Raw genomic sequence first — 19,663 nt, 5'->3', positions numbered from 1 at the left:
TTTGAGTTTTAGGCATCATGGCCAACAATTAGCATTTTCTGGACTGGAGATAACACCTGGATGCCAATAAGATTTGTCATCTACTAGAAATGTAGAAGAAAAGGCTCTAGGCAGAATGGCTTCATGATACAGTGGGAGACCAGTGGTGGTACTGATGTGTCTGGGAGCTTTGAAGAATATACACAGATCAAAGGAATATATTTCATCTCTCATAAAAGCTAAAATATGAGTTGCAGAGAGATGAAAATACTTCCTTCTGATTGGACACACTGTAGACTACATCTGCATGTAAAACTGTATTTGTAGCCTATGTAGAATCCCAGAGAAATGCAGAAAATGGTTATATGACACCAGATTGCGACAGCTGAACAGTGATTAGTACTGTCATGATCGGACTGATATGCTGGTGTCGGAAATTCAATCCCTGACTTGGTGATTCAAACCGTTCCTGGTCCAATCGACTTTGGGCATTTCAGTACCCAGAATGTCCTGTGGGCTATTACAGGAACACCCCCCAAAGTTGATTGGCCAAGGGCTAATGTCCAGCCCACGTCCATATTTCCATAAATTGAGGACCCTGAAATATGGACGGTGTGATTCGTATGGAGTCGGTTCTATCGACTGGTGGATCGCGGACTTTCTCTGACTTCCTCCAGTCGCAGGATAACTCTTGGTAAAAATAGTATTTCTGTTTTATTCCCTTTTATTTTATAGTCAATAGCCAATTGTGTGTCTTCTTGTATTTTTTGTATTTTCTGTAACTTTTTATACTTTGTACATATTTTATGCACTGCCCACTTTGGGATATTAAATCTTAAAATTAATAAGTGACTTCTGGGTATTTAAGCTCGGGCTCATATCTTCGGAGAGATTTGATTTTATTGTATTTTAGTGTCTTTATATGCTCGGTCAAGTTCATTGCCTATCTGTATGCAATTGCACTGCGTGTTGGCAGATTGCATGCAGATTGTAAAGGTAACAGGTCTGACAGACGGAGATCTGTGTGTGTATGGTGTCCCAGCAGGCCAGTAAAACTGTTGGGTGGTGGAAAGCTACCATTTGTGGTGTGTCTGGTGTGGGGGTGTGTGGACAGTGGAAGAGTGATTAACACCGGGGTTTTGGCTTGGAGGAATCGTAGTACTTGGTGGCCGGCTTTGGCTAACCACAAGGAATAGAGTCTTTTGACCAAGTGGACCATGTGGAAACCTCAGTTTCTGTCAGGAGCCTTACACCCTGGGGGATCAGGACCTCCTTTAGGAGTTGAGTAAAATACTAAGTGCATTTTTTTTGTTTTTCTTGATATGATACAGACAGGCGCAAGCTCTTTGTTACTTACAGACCTCATCCCTGTCTGTATTCTTGATGAATTGCTGGGTGCCAGCGAGGAATCTCCGTTGGGGACGCAGATTAGGGAGAGCCTTGCCTACAACTGGGGACAAGCCTGTTACACCAGGCCAGAATCAACCTGGGAGGAAAAGGCTTCCCCACCACTCTCACCATTCCCACCTAAATACATCAGAAGAGGTACTAACCAGCGCCTCCACCCAACATAGGGTAAATTTGCATATTTTTGAATAAGCCAATGCTTTGTGAGCCAAGGAAAGGAGTATGTAAATTAGTATGCAAATTAGGGTGGCCATGGTCCTTTGCAATTGGATCAGAACACTCTCCCTAATGTGCAACAACAAAAGGAGTATGGCATATGGGGAAAAAAAAAAGAAAAAAAGAAAAGGGGAATAAAAAAAAAAGAAAGAATATGGGAGTTTTTGCTAAAGTCAGTGTGCTTCTGCCTGTTGTCGGCTATAGGTAACAATTGCTTTTCAATCATTTTTAAGTCTTTTGGCTTAGATCAAGTGTAGTTCCTGTTCTTATCAGTGTCCACTAGGGGTGCTCTGCCATTATTCTTGCTTCTTGGCAAGGATGGTTGGCTGTATAGCACCCTACTGGTATGATGGGGGTTCTGAAGGCTAGGACCAGTTGCTCCTGATTTGAATGGATCTACCATGTCTGGCCAGGGGCAAAGCGAGTCTGTGGAGCAGTGCTCCCTGCCTACAACCGGGGATAAGCCTGGTACACCAGACCAGAATCAACCTGGGAGAAAAAGGCTCCCCCACCACTCTCACCATTCCCACCTAATTACATCAGAAGGAGTACTTACCAGCGCCTCCACCCAACATAGAGCACCGGCATTCCCTCTCCTGACAGAGACTGAGGTTTCCCCATGGTGCACCTGGCCAAAAGGCCTGGCAGAATCCTTTTCTTGGGGCTAGCCAAAGCCAACCACCAAGTACTAGGTCAGGGGCTCTTCTGAAGAGAGACCCCCCCACCCCAGGAACACAGGAGGAAGGAATCCAAAGGCCACACATTCTCCCTCTAGACTTCAGGGCAAACCCAAAGACCCACACCCTACTGCACTTGATCTTAGCCAAAAGACACTCAGAGATGCCACACTTGTGCAACTGCAAATGTGATGTCCAATCTTGGAGTGACTGTTTCACAGACAATGAGGAGATCGGGGAGACGGTGGCGGAATGAATCCCAGGACAGCCAGAGGACCCCCTGATCATCCCAACCCAAAGAAGACCTACTGACTGCCTGGCCATCATACTGATCTTCTGTCTTCAATATTACTGACCTGGCGCAAGCCTGAGGATTTCCGACGTTCACGGTCAGCATACTTGTACCGGCTGGGCAAAGGGGGTTTGATGGGGCTGGAACCGTGGTGTGTTACTTTAAATATGTTGTTTTGATTCATTGTTATCACCCAATGCTTTGGGCATTTCAGTACCCAGAATGTCCTGTGGGCTATTACAGGAACACCCCCCAAAGTTGATTAGCCAAGGGCTAATGTCCAGCCCAAATATTGCAGTGTGTAAATTTAATGACATTTGCCCAAATATGGCCGAATGTTGTCAGTAATGTCACTGCTATCCTCGAATCTTCCATTACATAATGGTCATTCAGCAAGCTTTACCTTCGGGATCGATCTAGTGTGCTGGGTCAGTCCGAGTCAGCGGGCATCATGATGGATGATAGATCTACAATGGGGGACTTTTTGGGGAGATTTCTACTTAGGACATTTGGGTGTCTTTTTTATGGCTTAAATTTTTTTTTTCATAAGTAGGGGTACTATGTACCCCTACCTCATTCATATGTGTGTGTGGGAGGTATCTGGGGACCCCTTATATTTAAAGCAGGCTTCCAGGTTCCAATAAGCCCCCTGTCCATAGACCCCACAACCACCAAGCCAGGGTTGTGAAGAAGAGGCCTTTGTCCTTATCACTATGGGGACAAAGTGCTCCCCCCTGTTGATGGCAGATGGTATGGTCCAGGAATGGTCTCATGTTCATCCCCTCCATTGCCTGGCTCCATTTTTTTTTTAGTTTTTTTTGCATGGGGTACCCCCCTTAATATCCAAAGCAGGCTCCTGGCAGGAACTGAGGTTTCCACATGGTCCACCTAGTCAAAAGACCTGGCAGACCCCTTTCCTTGCTACCCAAAGTACTTGACCACCAAGTACTAGGTCATGGGGCTCTGTGAAGGGAAGATCAGTTGAGGGAGAGAGAGAAAATATGCTAATTAGTTACAATGTTCTCCCTAAGTTAAAACAATATTTTACAAAATGATCATTATTCATGAAAGAAGGGGATGGTGGGAGAAGTAATATGTAGGATCATTGTGTGTCCAGTCCAACAAACTGAGCGGGCATCTGGGTAAAAGTAGGGTTTTCTGGGTGGGAAATAAGAGATAAATTTGCATATTTTTGAATAATCCACTTTCGTGGAGTCAGTGAAAGGAGTATGCAAATTAGGGTGACCATGATCCTTTGCTTTTGAATCAGAACACTCTCCCTAATGTGCAACAACAAAAGAAGTAAAAAAATACGGGGGGGAAAAAAAAAAATATAGAGAGTAAAAAAGTAATGAACACTAAAGGTCTTTTCTCTAAGGTCTACCTTGCTTTAGGTCTCCAGAAGGAAGGGGTCTGCCTGGTTTTGCCTGTGTGGACCTATTGAGTGCCTCAGTCCTTGTGAGGGACTACACCACAATAGTGAGGTGGTTGTACCCTGGTTGCAGGCAAGGCTCTCCCTAACCTTGCTAAGTTCGTGGTAGGGATGGGGCTGCACTGAGAACTGTGGTGTATATGCTCCACAAGTGGTAGTTCAGGAATGCCAATTTTCTTATGGTGAGGGAGCTCACTTTGAGTTTTAGGCATTGTGGCCAACAATTAGCATTTTCTGGACTAGAGATAACACCTGGATGCCAATAAGATTTGTCATCTTCAGGAAATGTAGAAGAAAAGGCTCTAGGCAGTATGGCTTCATGATACAGTGGGAGACCAGTGGTGGTTCCAATGTGTCTGGGAGCTTTGAAGAATATAAACAGATCAAAGGAATATATTTCATCTCTCATAAAAGCTAAAATATGAGTTGCAGAGAGATGAAAATATTTCCTTCTGATTGGACACACTGTAGACTACATCTGCATGTAAAACTGTATTTGTAGCCTATGTAGAATCCCAGAGAAATGCAGAAAATGGTTATATGACACCAGATTGCGACAGCTGAACAGTGATTAGTACTGTCATGATCGGACTGATGTGCTGGTGTCGGAAATTCAATCCCTGACTTGGTGATTCAAACCGTTCCTGGTCCAATCGACTTTGGGCATTTCAGTACCCAGAATGTCCTGTGGGCTGGTACAGGAACACCCCCCAAAGTTGATTGGCCAAGGGCTAATGTCCAGCCCACGTCCATATTTCCATAAATTGAGGACCCTGAAATATGGACGGTGTGATTCGTACGGAGTCGGTTCTATCGACTGGAGGATCGCGGACTTTCTCTGACTTCCTCCAGTCGCAGGATAACTCTTGGTAAAAGTTTTATTTCTGTTTTATTCCCTTTTATTTTATAGTCAATAGCCAATTGTGTGTCTTCTTGTATTTTTTGTATTTTCTGTAACTTTTTATACTTTATACATATTTTATGCACTGCCCACTTTGGGATATTAAATCTTAAAATTAATAAGTGACTTCTGGGTATTTAGGCTCGGGCTCATATCTCCGGAGAGATTAGATTGTATTTTAGTGTCTTTATATGCTCGGTCAAGTTCATTGCCTACCTGTATGCAATTGCACTGCGTGTTGGCAGATTGCATGCAGATTGTAAAGGTAACAGATCTGCCAGACGGAGATCTGTGTGTGTGTGGTGGTCCAGCAGGCCAGTCTGCGGATAAAACTGTTGGGTGGTGGCAAGCTACCGTTTGTAGTGTGTCTGGTGTGAGGGTGTGTGGACAGTGGAAGAGTAATTAACACCAGGATTCTAGCTTGTAGGATAACTGGAGGAATCCTAGAAGGATGTGCCGATTGCTAGACTGCTCCTCAACCCTAGCGTGCACCAGATTGTATATAAGATTCGGATCTGCCTGTGTGTGGTCAGCCAGCTGGATTGGAGTGGAGTCTCCCTCTAGTGGTGGCCAGAGGTAGTGCGGGCTGTGAAAGTATAGTACGGCCGGTCTTATATAATTATATATATTCAGATTCAGTCCCCCTCATTCCCTTATACAATAGCCAATTGTGTGTCTTCTTGTATTTTTTGTATTTTCTGTAACTTTTTATACTTTGTACATATTTTATGCACTGCCCACTTTGGGATATTAAATCTTAAAATTAATAAGTGACTTCTGGGTATTTAAGCTCGGGCTCATATCTCCGGAGAGATTAGATTGTATTGTATTTTAGTGTCTTTATATGCTCGGTCAAGTTCATTGCCTATCTGTATGCAATTGCACTGCGTGTTGGCAGATTGCACGCAGATTGTAAAGGTAACAGGTCTGACAGATGGAGATCTGTGTGTGTATGGTGTCCCAGCAGGCCAGTAAAACTGTTGGGTGGTGGAAAGCTACCGTTTGTGGTGTGTCTGGTGTGGGGGTGTGTGGACAGTGGAAGAGTGATTAACACCGGGGTTCTGGCTTGGAGGATAACTGGAGGAATCCCAGAATGGTGTGTGATTGCTAAGCTGCTCCTCAACTCTAATTAGTGCACAAGATTGTATGTAAGATTTGTGTCTGCCTGTGTGTGTGGTCAACTAGCTGGATTGGAGTGGAGTCTCCCTCCGGTGGTGGCCAGTGGTAGTGCGGACTTTCACAGTGTATCAGGGCCGGTTTTATATAATTATATATATATTCATATTAATCCAAGTCACGGCCTCACGTGCGCACCTCAGTTAGCTAGTCGCTGTGGGAGTGTGGGTTGGACCGTGACAGAGCCAATGAAAGGAGTATGCAAACTAGGGTGACTTGCAATTGGTCCTTTGCAATTGGATCAGAACACTCTCCCTAATTTTTTTGTTGAAAAATATACTTTATTTTTTACATAAGTATAAAAAAACAAGATGCATTTAGTCGGGGTACATCTCACCTGTACTGCGGCGCAGCGCTTAATACACCACATGGCAATACAGTTCCAGGCCTAACCCCAAAAGGCTCAGTGCAGAAAAAGTGTTTTGGATCAGTGACCATGTGCACATTTCACACTTGGGATTCCACCCCCATGTGCTACTAAGAGCACCCCTGAGGCGACCACTCAGGGGGCACTGCTCCACGGATTCTCTGCCTCCCCGGCCCCTGGCCAGACAAGGTAGAGCCATTCGACTCAGGCTCTCCCGGGGGAATTACTCCAGGGCCCCACGGTTTCTGTTCCAGCTAATACTAGCCTTCAGAGCCCCCATCATACCAGCAGGTGTAGTATACAGCCAACCATCCTCACCAAGAAGCAAGAATGATGGCAGAGCGCCCCTACTGGACACTGATAAGAATAGATACTACACTTGAACACCAGAAGGCCGTGAAGTGATTGAGAATTAGTTGTTACCTTATAGCCACAACCAGGCACAAGCACACAGTCCGCGAACATGCAAATAAACGAAAAACCCGTAAGTGTCAGTGCAAAACCGACACAAAAAAGGGCACTTAGGGGTGTGCTTTGTCCACCCCCGAAGGGGTAGGATCTCTACCCTGATCCCCCCGGAGCACGAAGCTCCTGACAGGGACAAGGTTCCCATATGGTCCACCTAGCCAAAAGGCCTGGCGGACCCCGTTTCTTGTGGCCAGCCACCAAGTACTTGTAAGGGGGCTCTCCCAAAGAGAAAACCCCCTAGGGACAAGGGAGGAAGGAACCAAAAGGCCACACATCCTCCCCCTAGACTTCAGGGTTTTTCTTTAAGTCCGCAAACGTGCAACTATAACGAAAAAACCCGTAAGTGTTCACAAAAAATGTGCAAGTGCAAAACACCACACGAAAAAGTGCACTTAGGGGTGTGTTTGTCCTACCCCCGGAAGGGTTGGACCGTTCACCCGATCCCCCAGGGCACGAAGCTCCTGATAGGGACAAGGTTCCCATTTGGTCCTCCTGGCCAAAAGGCCTGGTGGACCACCGTTCCTTATGCCCAGCCGAAGCCGGACATCCAGTAAGGGGGGTTCTCCCGAAGAGAAAACCCCCTAGGGATCAGGGGAGGAAGGAACCGTAGGGCCACACATCCTCCCCCTAGACTTCAGGGTAGGCCCGAGGACCCACACCCTCTAACCATGAGAAGAAAAAACACACACAAAAGTGATTTTTCTTTTATAATGCTCCTTTTGTTGTTGAAGATTAGGGAGAGTGTTCTGATCCAATTCCAAAGGATCGTAGTCACCCTAATTTGAATACTAAATTGCATACTCCTGCCTTCAGCTCAGTAAGTGTGGGATTATTCACACATATGTAAACTCCTTTTGTTGTTTCAGATTAGGGAGTGTTCTGATCCAATTTCAAAGGACCATGGTTACTCTCATTTGCATACTCCTTTCCTCCTTCCACTCAAAAGTGTGGAATTATTCAAAAATATGCAAATTTGTCTGACACTTCGCCATCTGAATGAAAAGGGACACTATGGTGGGAGACCCAGGAGGACCCCACCACTGACACAGAATAATGGGAGGAGACCCAGGAGAACCCCAATGCTGACACAGAATAATGGGAGGAGACCCAGGAGGACCCCACCGCTGACACAGAATTATGGTAGGAGACCCAGGAGGACCCCACTGCTGACACAGAAATATGGGAGGAGACCCAGGAGGACCTCACTGCTGACACAGAAAAATGGTAGGAGACCCAGGAGGACCCCACTGCTGACACAGAAACATGGGAGGAGACCCAGGAGAACCCCACTGCTGACACAAAAATATGATAGGAGACCCAGGAGGACCCCACTGCTGACACAGAAATATGATAGGAGACCCAGGAGGACCCCACAGCTGACACAGAAATATGGGAGGAGACCCAGGAGGACCCCACTGCTGACACAGAAACATATTGGAAGCCAGATCGGAGATTGCCAAAACTTACTTGAGGAAGCCAAAATCCCTTTGGGAGAATGTGCTGTGAACAGATGAAACAAAATGGCAGCTTTTTGGTAAAGCCCATCATTCTACTGCTTTCAGAAAAAGCAATGAGGACTTTACAGAAAAGAATCCAGTCACACATGGTGGAGGGTCACTGATGGTTTGGGGTTGCTTTGCTGCTTCAGGCTCTGAATGTCTTGGCCGTGTGCATGGCATTATGAAATCTGAAGACTACCAAAGAATTCTGGGGTGCAATGTAAGGCCGGTGTCAGAAAGTTGGGTCTCCGTCAGAGATCATGGGTCTTCAAGCAGGACAGGACAAAGCACACGTCACAAAGCCCCCAGAAATGGTTTCAGACAAAGTGCTAGAGAGGACTGAACTGGCCAGCAATGAGTCCAGATCTCCATCCCATAGAGCTCCTGTGGAGAGATCTCAGAACAGCAGAGCGGTTGGAGGAAGAAGAGCGATCCAAAATTCCAGTAGAGAGGTGGAAGAAACTCATTGATGGTGGCAGGAAGCCATTGATTTCAGTGATTTTTTTCCAAGGGGAGTGCTACCAAATATTACATGGAGGGTGCCAATAATTCTGTCCAGTCCATTTTTTCGGTTTTGTGTGGACTGTGTCAGTTTGGCTATTTGTTTCTCCACTTTTTTGCGTCACCGATACAAACCAAAGACATAAACATGAGAATGCCGAAACATCCGTGGACAGTGCCCCCTGAGTGGTCGCCTCAGGGGTGCTCTTAGTAGCACATGGGGGTGGAATCCCAAGTGTGAAACATGCACATGGTCACTGATCCAAAACACTTTTCCTGCATTGGGCCTTTTAGCGAAGTCCAGAGCAATTTTTTATTTTTTCTCCCATATTTGAGTCACTTTCACTCATGTGTTTATTTCTCAGGGATGGTAGGGTGTGGGTCCTTGGGCCTGCCTGGGGGGTGGTCTCTCTTCAGCAGAGCCCCCTGACCTTGGTGGTGAGCTTTGGCTAGCCACAAGGAATGGGGTCCACCAGGCCTTTTGGCAAAGTTGGACCATGTGGAAACCTCAAACCCTGTCAGGTGACTTGTATTCTGAAAGATGAGCCTCCCCCCTTTGGTGGATGGAGTAAAGCACTTTTTTCTATTTTTCTGTACAAAGCACAGCCAGGGGCAAAAACTCTGTTATTTATACACAGTTCTCTTCCCTGTCTGATTTCCTCAGCAATCACTGGGTGCCAGCGAGGATTCTCCATCCAGGACCCAGATTAGGGAGAGCCTTGCCTGTAGTGGTCAAGCCTGTTACACCAGGCCAGAATCAACCCGGGAGGAAAAGGCTCCCCCACCACTCTCACCATTCCTACCTCATTACATCAGAAGAGGTCCTAACCAGCACCTCCACCCAACATAGGGCAAATTTGCATATTCTTGAATAATCCAATGCTTCTTGAGACAAGGAAAGGAGTATGTAAATTAGTATGCAAATTAGGGTGGCCATGGTCCTTTGCAATTAGATCAGAACACTCTCCCTAATATGCAACAACAAAAGGAGTATGGCATATGGGGGGGGGGGGGGGGGGGGGGGGAGAAGAAAAAAAAAAAGAGGAAGAAAAGAAGAAAGAATATAGGAGTTCTAGTTAAAGTCAGTGTGCTTCTGTATGGTGTTGGCTATAGGTAACAATTGCTTTTTAAACATTTCTCAGTCTTTTGGCTTAGATCAAATGTAACTCCTGTTCTTATCAGTGTCCACTAGGGGCGCTCCGCCATTGTTCTTGCTTTTTGGCAAGGATGGTTGGCTGTATAGCACCCCTGCTGGTAAGATGGGGGTTCTGAAGGCTAGGACCAGTTGCTCCTGATTTGAATGGATCTACCATGTCTGGCCAGGGGCAAAGAGAGTCTGTGGAGCAGTGCTCCCTGAGCGGTCGCCTCAGGGGTGCTTTTAGTAGCACATGGGGGTGGGATCCCACGTGTGAACAGTGCATGTGGACACGGCTTCAAACACTCTTCATTTTTCTCCCACGTTTGAGTCACTTTCTGTCAGACGAGTGCAGCCCCCATCCCTACCAGAAAGGCATCAGAACCAGGGGCGGACTGACAACTCATGGGGCCCCTGTGTCCTTGCCCAAACTCAAAAAAGCCTATGAAAAAGGGTACCAGGGGCATCTCATGAGACCCCAACTGACCCTGGGCCCTCAGGCAGTGCCCAACTTTCCAAATGGTCAGTCCACCCCTGAACAGAACTTAGCGTGTTAGGGAGAGCCTTGCCTACAACCAGACCAGAATCAACCTGGGAGAAAAAGGCTCCCCCACCACTCTCACCATTCCCACCTAATTACATCAGAAGGAGTACTAACCAGCGCCTCCACCCAACATACAGCACCGGCATTCCCTCTCCTGACAGAGACTGAGGTTTCCCCATGGTGCACCTGGCCAAAAGGCCTGGCAGAACCCTTTTCTTGGGGCTAGCCAAAGCCAACCACCAAGTACTAGGTCAGGGGGCTCTTCTGAAGAGAGACCTCCCCCCCACCCCAGGAACAGGGGAGGAAGGAACCCAAAGGCCACACATTCTCCCTCTAGACTTCAGGGCAGACCCAAAGACCCATTTTTTTTTGATTGAAAAGATACTTTTATTGCAGAAGCATCAAATACAACATGATACGTGTAATCGGGGTACATCTCACCTTGTACTGCGATGCAGCGCACCACATTGCAATACAGTTCCAAGCATACGATAAATACATTCAGAAATAGATACATTCGCTCAGCGGTATGATGCCTGACGTGATGTGCGTGGAGGACGAATCTCCAGACCAACACGTCATGCATAACGCCGCTTACCCCAAAAACCATAGCATCCTGATACACAGTACTAAGTCATGCAAAAACGAAAACGAAAACGAAAGCCGGAGTTTACAATCTACAATAAGCATCGGGTGTGTGGGGGGGGGGGGGAAAGGGGGAAAACACAGGCCCGAAGCTTTATTGAAGGGACAAAGACACGCAAGGGGGAGTAGGGGGAAGGGGAAATCTTCAGACGTCCTCTTCCTCCTTAAAGTCCATCAAGGTATAGTCTCTGAGCAGACTGAGGATCAGTCTGCGGCAGTCCTCAATGGACATCCTCTCCCGCTGGTGGATGAGGTGCTTTCTGGCGCACCATAAAGCGTCCTTAAAACAACACAGCACCCGCCAGGCGCCGTCAATGTCCTCCAGAGAAAAAGTCCCACAGAATAGTCCATTCAACACCCCAAAGTGAGTGATGGCTGTCTGTGGTACAAAGTCCTTGAGTTCAGATTCTAGGGCCCCCAACAGGGCCTGAGCAAATGAGCACTCCCAGAAAACGTGGTGAGGCGTTTCCTCGTGGATGATGCAGAAGGGGCAGTGTCTGTATCTGCTCAGGTTCCTGGCATGCATAAATGTCCTGAGAGGCAACCCCCCTTGGATTGCCATCCATGCCAGGTCTTTGTGCCTGTTGGTGAGAATGTTTGAAGAAACATTCCTCCAGACCACCTTGCAGGTGTCTGAAGGCAGGCCTGGAACCGACTCCAAAATGTCGCTTGCTCTGATCAGCTTGTAGATGGTCTTTGGTTTCCACAAGTCAGGCTTGACTCCCTGCAGCCCCTGCTCCCTGATGAACTTGAAGGTATCCAAGTAGTACCAAGGGGCGTCCCAGTTGTAGGGGATGGAACTGTCCCAGGTGTCCCATCCGAGGGACCTCCAGAGAGGCAACAGGAAGAAGCGAGACATTGCGTTCCCGCCAGAGTCCATAATCCTTTTGGGCAAAGTTCTGCGGATGCAGTTGCAAGCAAAGAACACCCTCAGTTGGGTGGCGATGTCGGGCACGCCCTTACCGCTCTTGAGGGGTTCCTTGAACATGACTGCCCGCTTCACTCTGTCCATCTTGGAGCCCCAGATGAAGTGAAACACCGCCCTGGTGATGGCCTTACAGGTGTTGACCCGTGGGGGCCAGGCCTGGGCGAGGTACTGCAACACAGGGAGAATCTCGCTTCTCGGCCTTTTGGCTAAGATCAAGTGTAGTATCGACCTTGCCTTTAGGGGTGTCCCGGCTTCCAGCTAGGACGTTGAGAAACACTTGCATCTATCCAAGCCATTTGGTCTGTGTGGGGTACCCTCTTCTCGGCCTTGTAGGATCGTCGGTTAAATCCGGCTTCACCTACTTGCTGCTATTGGGTTTGAGGCTTAGCCCCCACACAGAACGAGTTTGTGATCTTCCCCCCCCTTGTTCACTCTGCGTTACTACCTCCGGGCAGTAGACGCTCAATAGCCTTTTCAAAGGCTAAGCAAGCGAGAGTGAAGCCGCCGAGGAAGAAGAAGGAGAAGGAACCCGACCAAGATCCCTGGGAAGCCCTTCTGAACTCCTCTGCGCCAAGATGGGGAAGAAACAGACCGTGAAGAAGCCACAGAACGCCACCACCGCCAAGACCCCGGGAGAAGCCGCCTCCGCCTCCACCTCCACCCCAGACCGCCCCGGCCCTGCAGACGGTCTCCCTCCCTTGGAGCCCTGGATGAAGCAGACAGTCGTGCTGCGGCTGAAAGAGGTGGATGGCAGAATCCCGGAAATGACCCCGGAAGTCTTCGGCAAGAAGATGATACTCGAGCAGGGATTTAGCAAGGCAGAGACCCTGTCGGTGCAGTCCTTTGTGAGAGGTATGTTCCTGGTCACCTTTGTCTCACTACAGGTGTGCAGAAGGTACTGGGAGGCAGTGAAGACCGCTGGACCCGACTCCCTCTTCCGGAAGTTCGCTGCGAACTCTCCCATTCAAAGGGACGAAAGAAGGATCACGGTGTCCATGAGGAACCCTCACGTCCCCGGCAGAGACATCGCCACCTACCTCCAAAGGTTTTGTGTCGTGTTGAAGGACCCAGTCCGGATACTAGACACCAACGGCTTCTGGACTGGTAAGTGGGCTGTGTTTTGCAGGCTACTAAGAGATCGTCCCGCTGGAGATCTCCAACACCTGCAACAATGCTTCTCCCTGGGATCGTCATCAGGACTCCTACACTACCCGGACCTACCCCAGTCATGCCGCAAGTGCGGCCAGCCGGGGCACGAGGGTAAGGAATGCAGTGTGCTTTCTTGTAGGTTCTGTAGGTCTGCAGGTCACGAGACCAAGGATTGCCCAAGGTCCAGAACCTGCAACCTCTGTGGACGGTCCGAGCACGTCTACAGAGACTGCCCAGAAAGAAGCAGGACGTACGCCGGGGCCCTGAGCAAGGGCCCGGCCACCAAACCAGCGCCACAAAAGCCTCCAAAGGACCCGGGTAAGAGGAACCCCCCCCAGGCCCCAGGTACCCCTGCCCCTGGTCCCCCTGGCCCCCCTGCCCCTGGTCCCCCTGCCCCTGGTCCCCCTACCCCTGGCCCCCCTGCCCCTGGTCCCCCTGCCCCTGGTCCCCCTGCCCCTGGTCCCCCTGCCCCTGGTCCCCCTGCCCCTGGTCCCCCTGCCCCTGGCCCCCCCGCCCCTGGCCCCCCCGCCCCTGGTCCCCCCGCCCCTGCCCCTGGTCCCTCTGCCCCGGCCCCCGGCCCCTCGGCCCCTACCCCCCCCTGCCCCCCTGCCCCTGCCCCGGTCCCACCCCCCCCGGACCTGTCCTCCCAGGAGGACTTCCCGCCCCTTCCCCCTGTTACCCCTGTCAGCAACTCTGCGGCGGGGTACAGGAAGCGGAAGAAGGAGCAGGCCAGCCCGGCGGCGGAGGACACCTCCTCTGCCACCAAGCGGCCTGCCGTCCTCCAGAATGTCGCAGGCCCCGACCCCGTGGGGGAGGACCTCGACACGCTGGAGGAAGAAGAGGTGGAAGAAGAGATGGCTCTGACCCAGTCGGAGCCAGATCTCTCCACCGACTTCAATGAGGTCCTCAACGAGGTCCTCAATCAGATTGGTCTGGGCCAGGACACTTGTCAGGCCGCAGAGGTCACAGAGGTCGCCCCCCCTCCCCAGGGGAGGTAGGCACAGCCCCTGCCGACTAACCCCTTCATCTCTTTCCCATGATGGCTGAGATATCTATCTTTTCCATTAATGTGAGGAGCATAAAGGACGTGTCTAGGAGGCAGACTGTGCTGACCTTTCTTTCCACACAGCAGAGTGATGTGTACATGCTTCAGGAGTGCGCACTTCCCCCTCTGAGGAGGTACACTCATTTGTCCTCCCAGTGGACCCATGGTCCCTCCTACTGGTCTGGGGGTGGCGATTGCAAGTCTGCAGGGGTTGCGGTTCTTATCCGGGGAGGACGTTTCACTGTTGACTCTGTCCATGAGCTCGTCTGTGGCCGCCTTCTGGTCATAGATGGTTCGTGGGCGGGGGAGCCCGTTAGGCTCATCAACGTGTACGCCCCCCCGGAGAAGAACGCGCGGCTGGAACTTTTCCAAACCCTGCGGACGCAACTCGCCACAACGAGAGCAGTAGTAATCGGCGGTGACTTTAACTGTCCGATAGAGGAGGATGGGCGCAGCTCCAGCATATACGCAAAACTCGACGTTACCTCGAAGCTGCTCCGGGAGATGATTGCAGAGGCTTCCCTGCGAGACGCAGTGGGATCCGTGGGGCGCGGTTCCGTGAACTACTCATGGAGCCGCCCCGATGGATCCGTGCGCTCCAGGATTGACTTTGTGCTCACCTCCAGGGCAGTCAGGCACCGCGGGTTCTCCATGGTTCCCTGCTTTTTCTCTGACCACAGGGCCATTCACTTTCAAGGTGATCTGGGAGAGGGCTTTGCCCCGGGCCCAGGCTCCTGGAAGCTGAATTGCACCCTGCTGGGCGATGAGGAACTGCTAGCGGAGCTCAGGGAAATCTACGGTGCCTGGCGAGAGGAGAAGGCTTTCTTTCCTAAGGTCAGCGACTGGTGGGAGTTCGTGAAAGTCAAGCTGCGCAGCTTCTTTCAGGCCAGGGGACGCCAGCAAGTGTGTGCCAGGAGGAAGGAACTCAGGAGGCTGCAGCGTCAGCTGCAGTCCCTGCAGGACCTTCACCACTGTGGCTGGGACGTGAGGCAAGACCTGGAGGACACCAAGAAGTGCTTGAAAAAGCACTTTGAGGAAGAATCCAGGCACATTGTCTTCCGTGCCAAAGTGGAGCATCTCGAGAAAGGTGAGAAGTGTAACTCTTTCTTTTTCAGGAAACTCCACTCAGGACACACACCCCTGTCGGAGCTGCGTGACAAGACTGGAACACTCCAGAAGGGGAAGGAGGCCGTGATGGAAGTGGTCAGCGACTACTACTCCGACCTCTACTCTCCTAAAGAAACGAACTCGGAAGCGGCCGACAGGTTCTTGTCAGGTATCTCTAACACTATTGATCCTGCAGGTTTGTCGGCCACCAACGCCCCCTTGACGTTGGAGGAACTGCACTCTGCCGCTAAATCCTTTAGGCAAGGCAGGACCCCGGGCTGCGACGGTCTCCCAGCGGAGCTTTATGTAGCGCTGTGGGATCTCGTGGGCCCGGACCTGCTCGAGCTGTACGAGGAGATGGTGGTGGAGGGCAAGATGCCTCCTTCGTTGAGGGAGGGGATGATCACGATCCTGTACAAGCGTAAGGGGGAGAGATGTGACTTGAAAAATTGGCGTCCCATCTCTCTTCTGAACGTGGACTACAAGATCCTCGCCAAGGTCATGGCGAACAGACTGAAGGCTGTCATCGGACAGATCATCAACCCGGATCAGACTTGTGGCATTCCTGGCCGCAGGATTGCGGACAGCCTAGCGCTTGTCCGGGACACGGTCCAATACATCAAGGACCGCCGTGTGCACGCGGCCCTGGTCAGTCTTGATCAGGAGAAGGCCTTTGACCGTGTCTCCCATGGGTTTATGTGCAGAGCCCTGCGCAGGTTTGGTCTCGGGGAAATGTTTTGTTCATATGTTGACATCATGTATAATGACATCTGTAGTTCCGTGCAGGTGAACGGCTGGAAGACTGACCCCTTCCCGGTTCTCTCCGGGGTCAGACAAGGCTGTCCTCTCTCACCTCTGCTTTTTGTTTGCTGTATAGAGCTCTTCGCCGAATGCATCAGACGGAATCCAGAGATCGGGGGAATCACCGCACCGGGACCAGACAGACGGGAAGTGAAGTGCTCGCTCTACATGGACGACGTGACGGTGTTCTGTGCCAACCAGCGCTCCATCGACCTGCTCGTCCAGACCTGCGAGGACTTCGGCCAAGCTTCGGGGGCAAAGGTCAACTGCGGGAAGTCGGAAGTCATGCTCTTCGGAAAGTGGTTCCTGCCTTCTTCTGCATCCATGCCCTTTGGCATCAAGACAGACTTCATGAAGATTTTGGGAGTTTGGTTTGGTGCCGAGGGCGCAGCCCTGAAGTCTTGGGAGGAGAGACTGGCCAAGATGCGCCAAAAGTTTGGACTCTGGAGCCTCAGAGACCTCACCATCGAAGGGAAGACACTGGTACTCCGCAGCGAGATTCTCCCTGTGTTGCAGTACCTCGCCCAGGCCTGGCCCCCCCGGGTCAACACCTGCAAGGCCATCACCAGGGCGGTGTTTCACTTCATCTGGGGCTCCAAGATGGACAGAGTGAAGCGGGCAGTCATGTTCAAGGAACCCCTCAAGGGCGGTAAGGGCGTGCCCGACATCGCCACCCAGCTGAGGGTGTTCTTTGCTTGCAACTGCGTCCGCAGAACTTTGCCAAGACGGACTATGGACTCTGGCGGGAACGCAATGTCTCGCTTCTTCCTGTTGCCTCTCTGGAGGTCCCTGGGGTGGGACACCTGGGATAGTTCCATCCCCTACAACTGGGACACTCCTTGGTTCTACTTGGATACCTTCAAGTTCATCAGGGAGCAAGGGCTGCAGGGAGTCAAGCCGGACTTGTGGAAGCCAAAGACCATCTACAAGCTCATCCGAGCCAGCGACATTTTGGAGTCGGTTCCAGGCCTGCCTTCAGACACCTGCAAGGTGGTCTGGAGGAATGTTTCTTCTAACATCCTCACCAACAGGCACAAAGACCTGGCATGGATGGCTATCCAGGGGGGACTGCCTCTCAGGACATTTATGCATGCCAGGAACCTGAGCAGATACAGACACTGCCCCTTCTGCATCACCCATGAGGAAACGTCCTATCACGTTTTCTGGGAGTGCTCATTTGCTCAGGCCCTGTTGGGGGCCCTGGAACCTGAACTCAAGGACTTTGTGCCACAGACAGCCATCACTCACTTTGGGGTTTTGAATGGACTGTTCTGTGGAACTTTTTCTTTGGAGGACATTGACGGCGCCTGGCGGGTGCTGTGCTGTTTCAAGGACGCTTTATGGTGCGCCAGAAAGCGCCTCACACTCCAGCGGGAGAGGATGTCCATTGAGGACTGCCGCAGACTGATCCTCAGTCTGCTCAGAGACTATTCCTTGTTGGACTTTAAGGAGGAAGAGGACGTCTGAAGATTTCCCCCTTCCCCCTACTCCCCCTTGCGTGTCTTTGTCCCTTCAATAAAGCTTCGGGCCTGTGTTTCCCCCTCCCCTCCCCTTCCACCCCCCCCCCCCCCACACACCCGATGCCTATTGTTGATAGTGTTTTTTTTCAGTTATCGTTTTCGTGCATGACATAGTAACTAGGAAATGTATATCGTATTAGGATGCTACAGTTTTTGGGGTAAGCGGCGTCATGCATGACGTGGTGGTCCGGGGGATTCATCCTCCGTGCACATCACGTCAGGCATCATACCGCTGAGCGAATGTATTTATTGGCCTGAATGTATTTATCGTATGTTTGGAACTGTATTGCTATGTGGTGCGCTGCGTCGCAGTACAGGGTGAGATGTACCCCGATTACACGTAACATGTTGTTTTTGATGCTTATGCAATAAAAGTATCTTTTCAATCAAAAAACTGTCCCAGGTGTCCCATCCGAGGGACCTCCAGAGAGGCAACAGGAAGAAGCGAGACATTGCGTTCCCGCCAGAGTCCATAATCCTTTTGGGCAAAGTTCTGCGGATGCAGTTGCAAGCAAAGAACACCCTCAGTTGGGTGGCGATGTCGGGCACGCCCTTACCGCTCTTGAGGGGTTCCTTGAACATGACTGCCCGCTTCACTCTGTCCATCTTGGAGCCCCAGATGAAGTGAAACACCGCCCTGGTGATGGCCTTACAGGTGTTGACCCGTGGGGGCCAGGCCTGGGCGAGGTACTGCAACACAGGGAGAATCTCGCTGCGGAGTACCAGTGTCTTCCCTTCGATGGAGAGGTCTCTGAGGCTCCAAAGTCCAAATTTCTGACGCATTTTAGCCAGTCTCTCCTCCCAAGACTTCAGGGCTGCGCCCTCGGCACCAAACCAAAGACCCATACCCTACTACACTTCATCTTAGCCAAAAAGCACTCAGAGATTCCACACTTGTGCAACTGCAAATGTGATGTCCAATCTTGGAGTGACTGTTTCACGGACAATGAGATCAGGGAGACGGTGGCGGAATGAATCCCAGGACAGCCAGAGGACCCCCTGATCATCCCAACCCAAAGAAGACCTACTGACTGCCTGACCATCATACTAATCTTCTGTCTTCAATATTACTGACCTGGCGCAAGCCTGAGGATTTCCGACGTTCACGGTCAGCATACTTGTACCGGCTGGGCAAAGGGGGGGTTGATGGGGCTGGAACCATGGTGTGTTACTTTAAATATGTTGTTTTGATTCATTGTTATCACCCAATAAATATTGCAGTGTGTAAATTTAATGACATTTGCCCAAATATGGCCGAATGTTGTCAGTAATGTCACTGCTATCCTCAAATCTTCCATTATATAATGGTCATTCAGCAAGCTTTACCTTCGGGATCGATCTAGTGTGCTGGGTCAGTCCGAGTCAGCGGGCATCATGATGGATGATAGATCTACAATGGGGGACTTTTTGGGGAGATTTTTACTTAGGACATTTGGGTGTCTTTTTTTATGGCTTAAATTTTTTTTTTTTCATAAGTAGGGGTACTATGTACCCCTAACTCATTCATATGTGTGTGTGGGAGGTATCTGGGGACCCCTTATATTTAAAGCAGGCTTCCAGGTTCCAATAAGCCCCCTGTCCATAGACCCCACAACCACCAAGCCAGGGTTGTGAAGAAGAGGCCTTTGTCCTTATCACTATGGGGACAAAGTGCTCCCCCCTGTTGATTGCAGATGGTATGGTCCAGGAAGGGTCTTATGTTCATCCCCTCCATTGCCTGGCTCCATTTTTTTTTAGTTTTTTTTGCATGGGGTACCCCCCTTAATATCCTGACAGGAACTGAGGTTTCCACATGGTCCACCTAGTCAAAAGACCTGGCAGACCCCTTTCCTTGCTACCCAAAGTACTTGGCCACCAAGTACTATGTCATGGGG

The 19,663-nt window shown here is 50.4% G+C and overlaps 2 protein-coding genes across 2 annotated transcripts in view; one reads left to right on the top strand and one right to left on the bottom strand.

Moving 5' to 3' along the window:
• Positions 1-19,663, bottom strand: part of LOC149449946 (myosin light chain kinase, smooth muscle-like) — a gene marked incomplete at its 3' end in the record, with an annotated part of 381,689 nt that overhangs the window by 288,803 nt on the left and 73,223 nt on the right. The window lies entirely within an intron of this gene.
• On the top strand, positions 12,932-18,175 carry LOC149449947 (uncharacterized). Its single transcript, XM_089692547.1, has 3 exons — positions 12,932-13,019; positions 14,594-15,637; positions 16,346-18,175. Exons 1-3 carry the CDS (start codon positions 12,932-12,934, stop codon positions 17,734-17,736), a joined length of 2,523 nt encoding a protein of 840 aa, XP_089548673.1. The 3' UTR covers positions 17,737-18,175.

The sequence above is a fragment of the Staurois parvus genome, unplaced genomic scaffold (assembly GCF_062004578.1).
Source record: "Staurois parvus isolate SC_StPar_1 unplaced genomic scaffold, SC_StPar_1.0 ptg000593l, whole genome shotgun sequence".
In the NCBI taxonomy this organism is placed as follows: Eukaryota; Metazoa; Chordata; class Amphibia; order Anura; family Ranidae; genus Staurois; species Staurois parvus.
The sequence above is the reverse complement of the archived record's forward strand: the minus strand, read 5'-3'. Positions and strand labels throughout refer to the sequence as shown.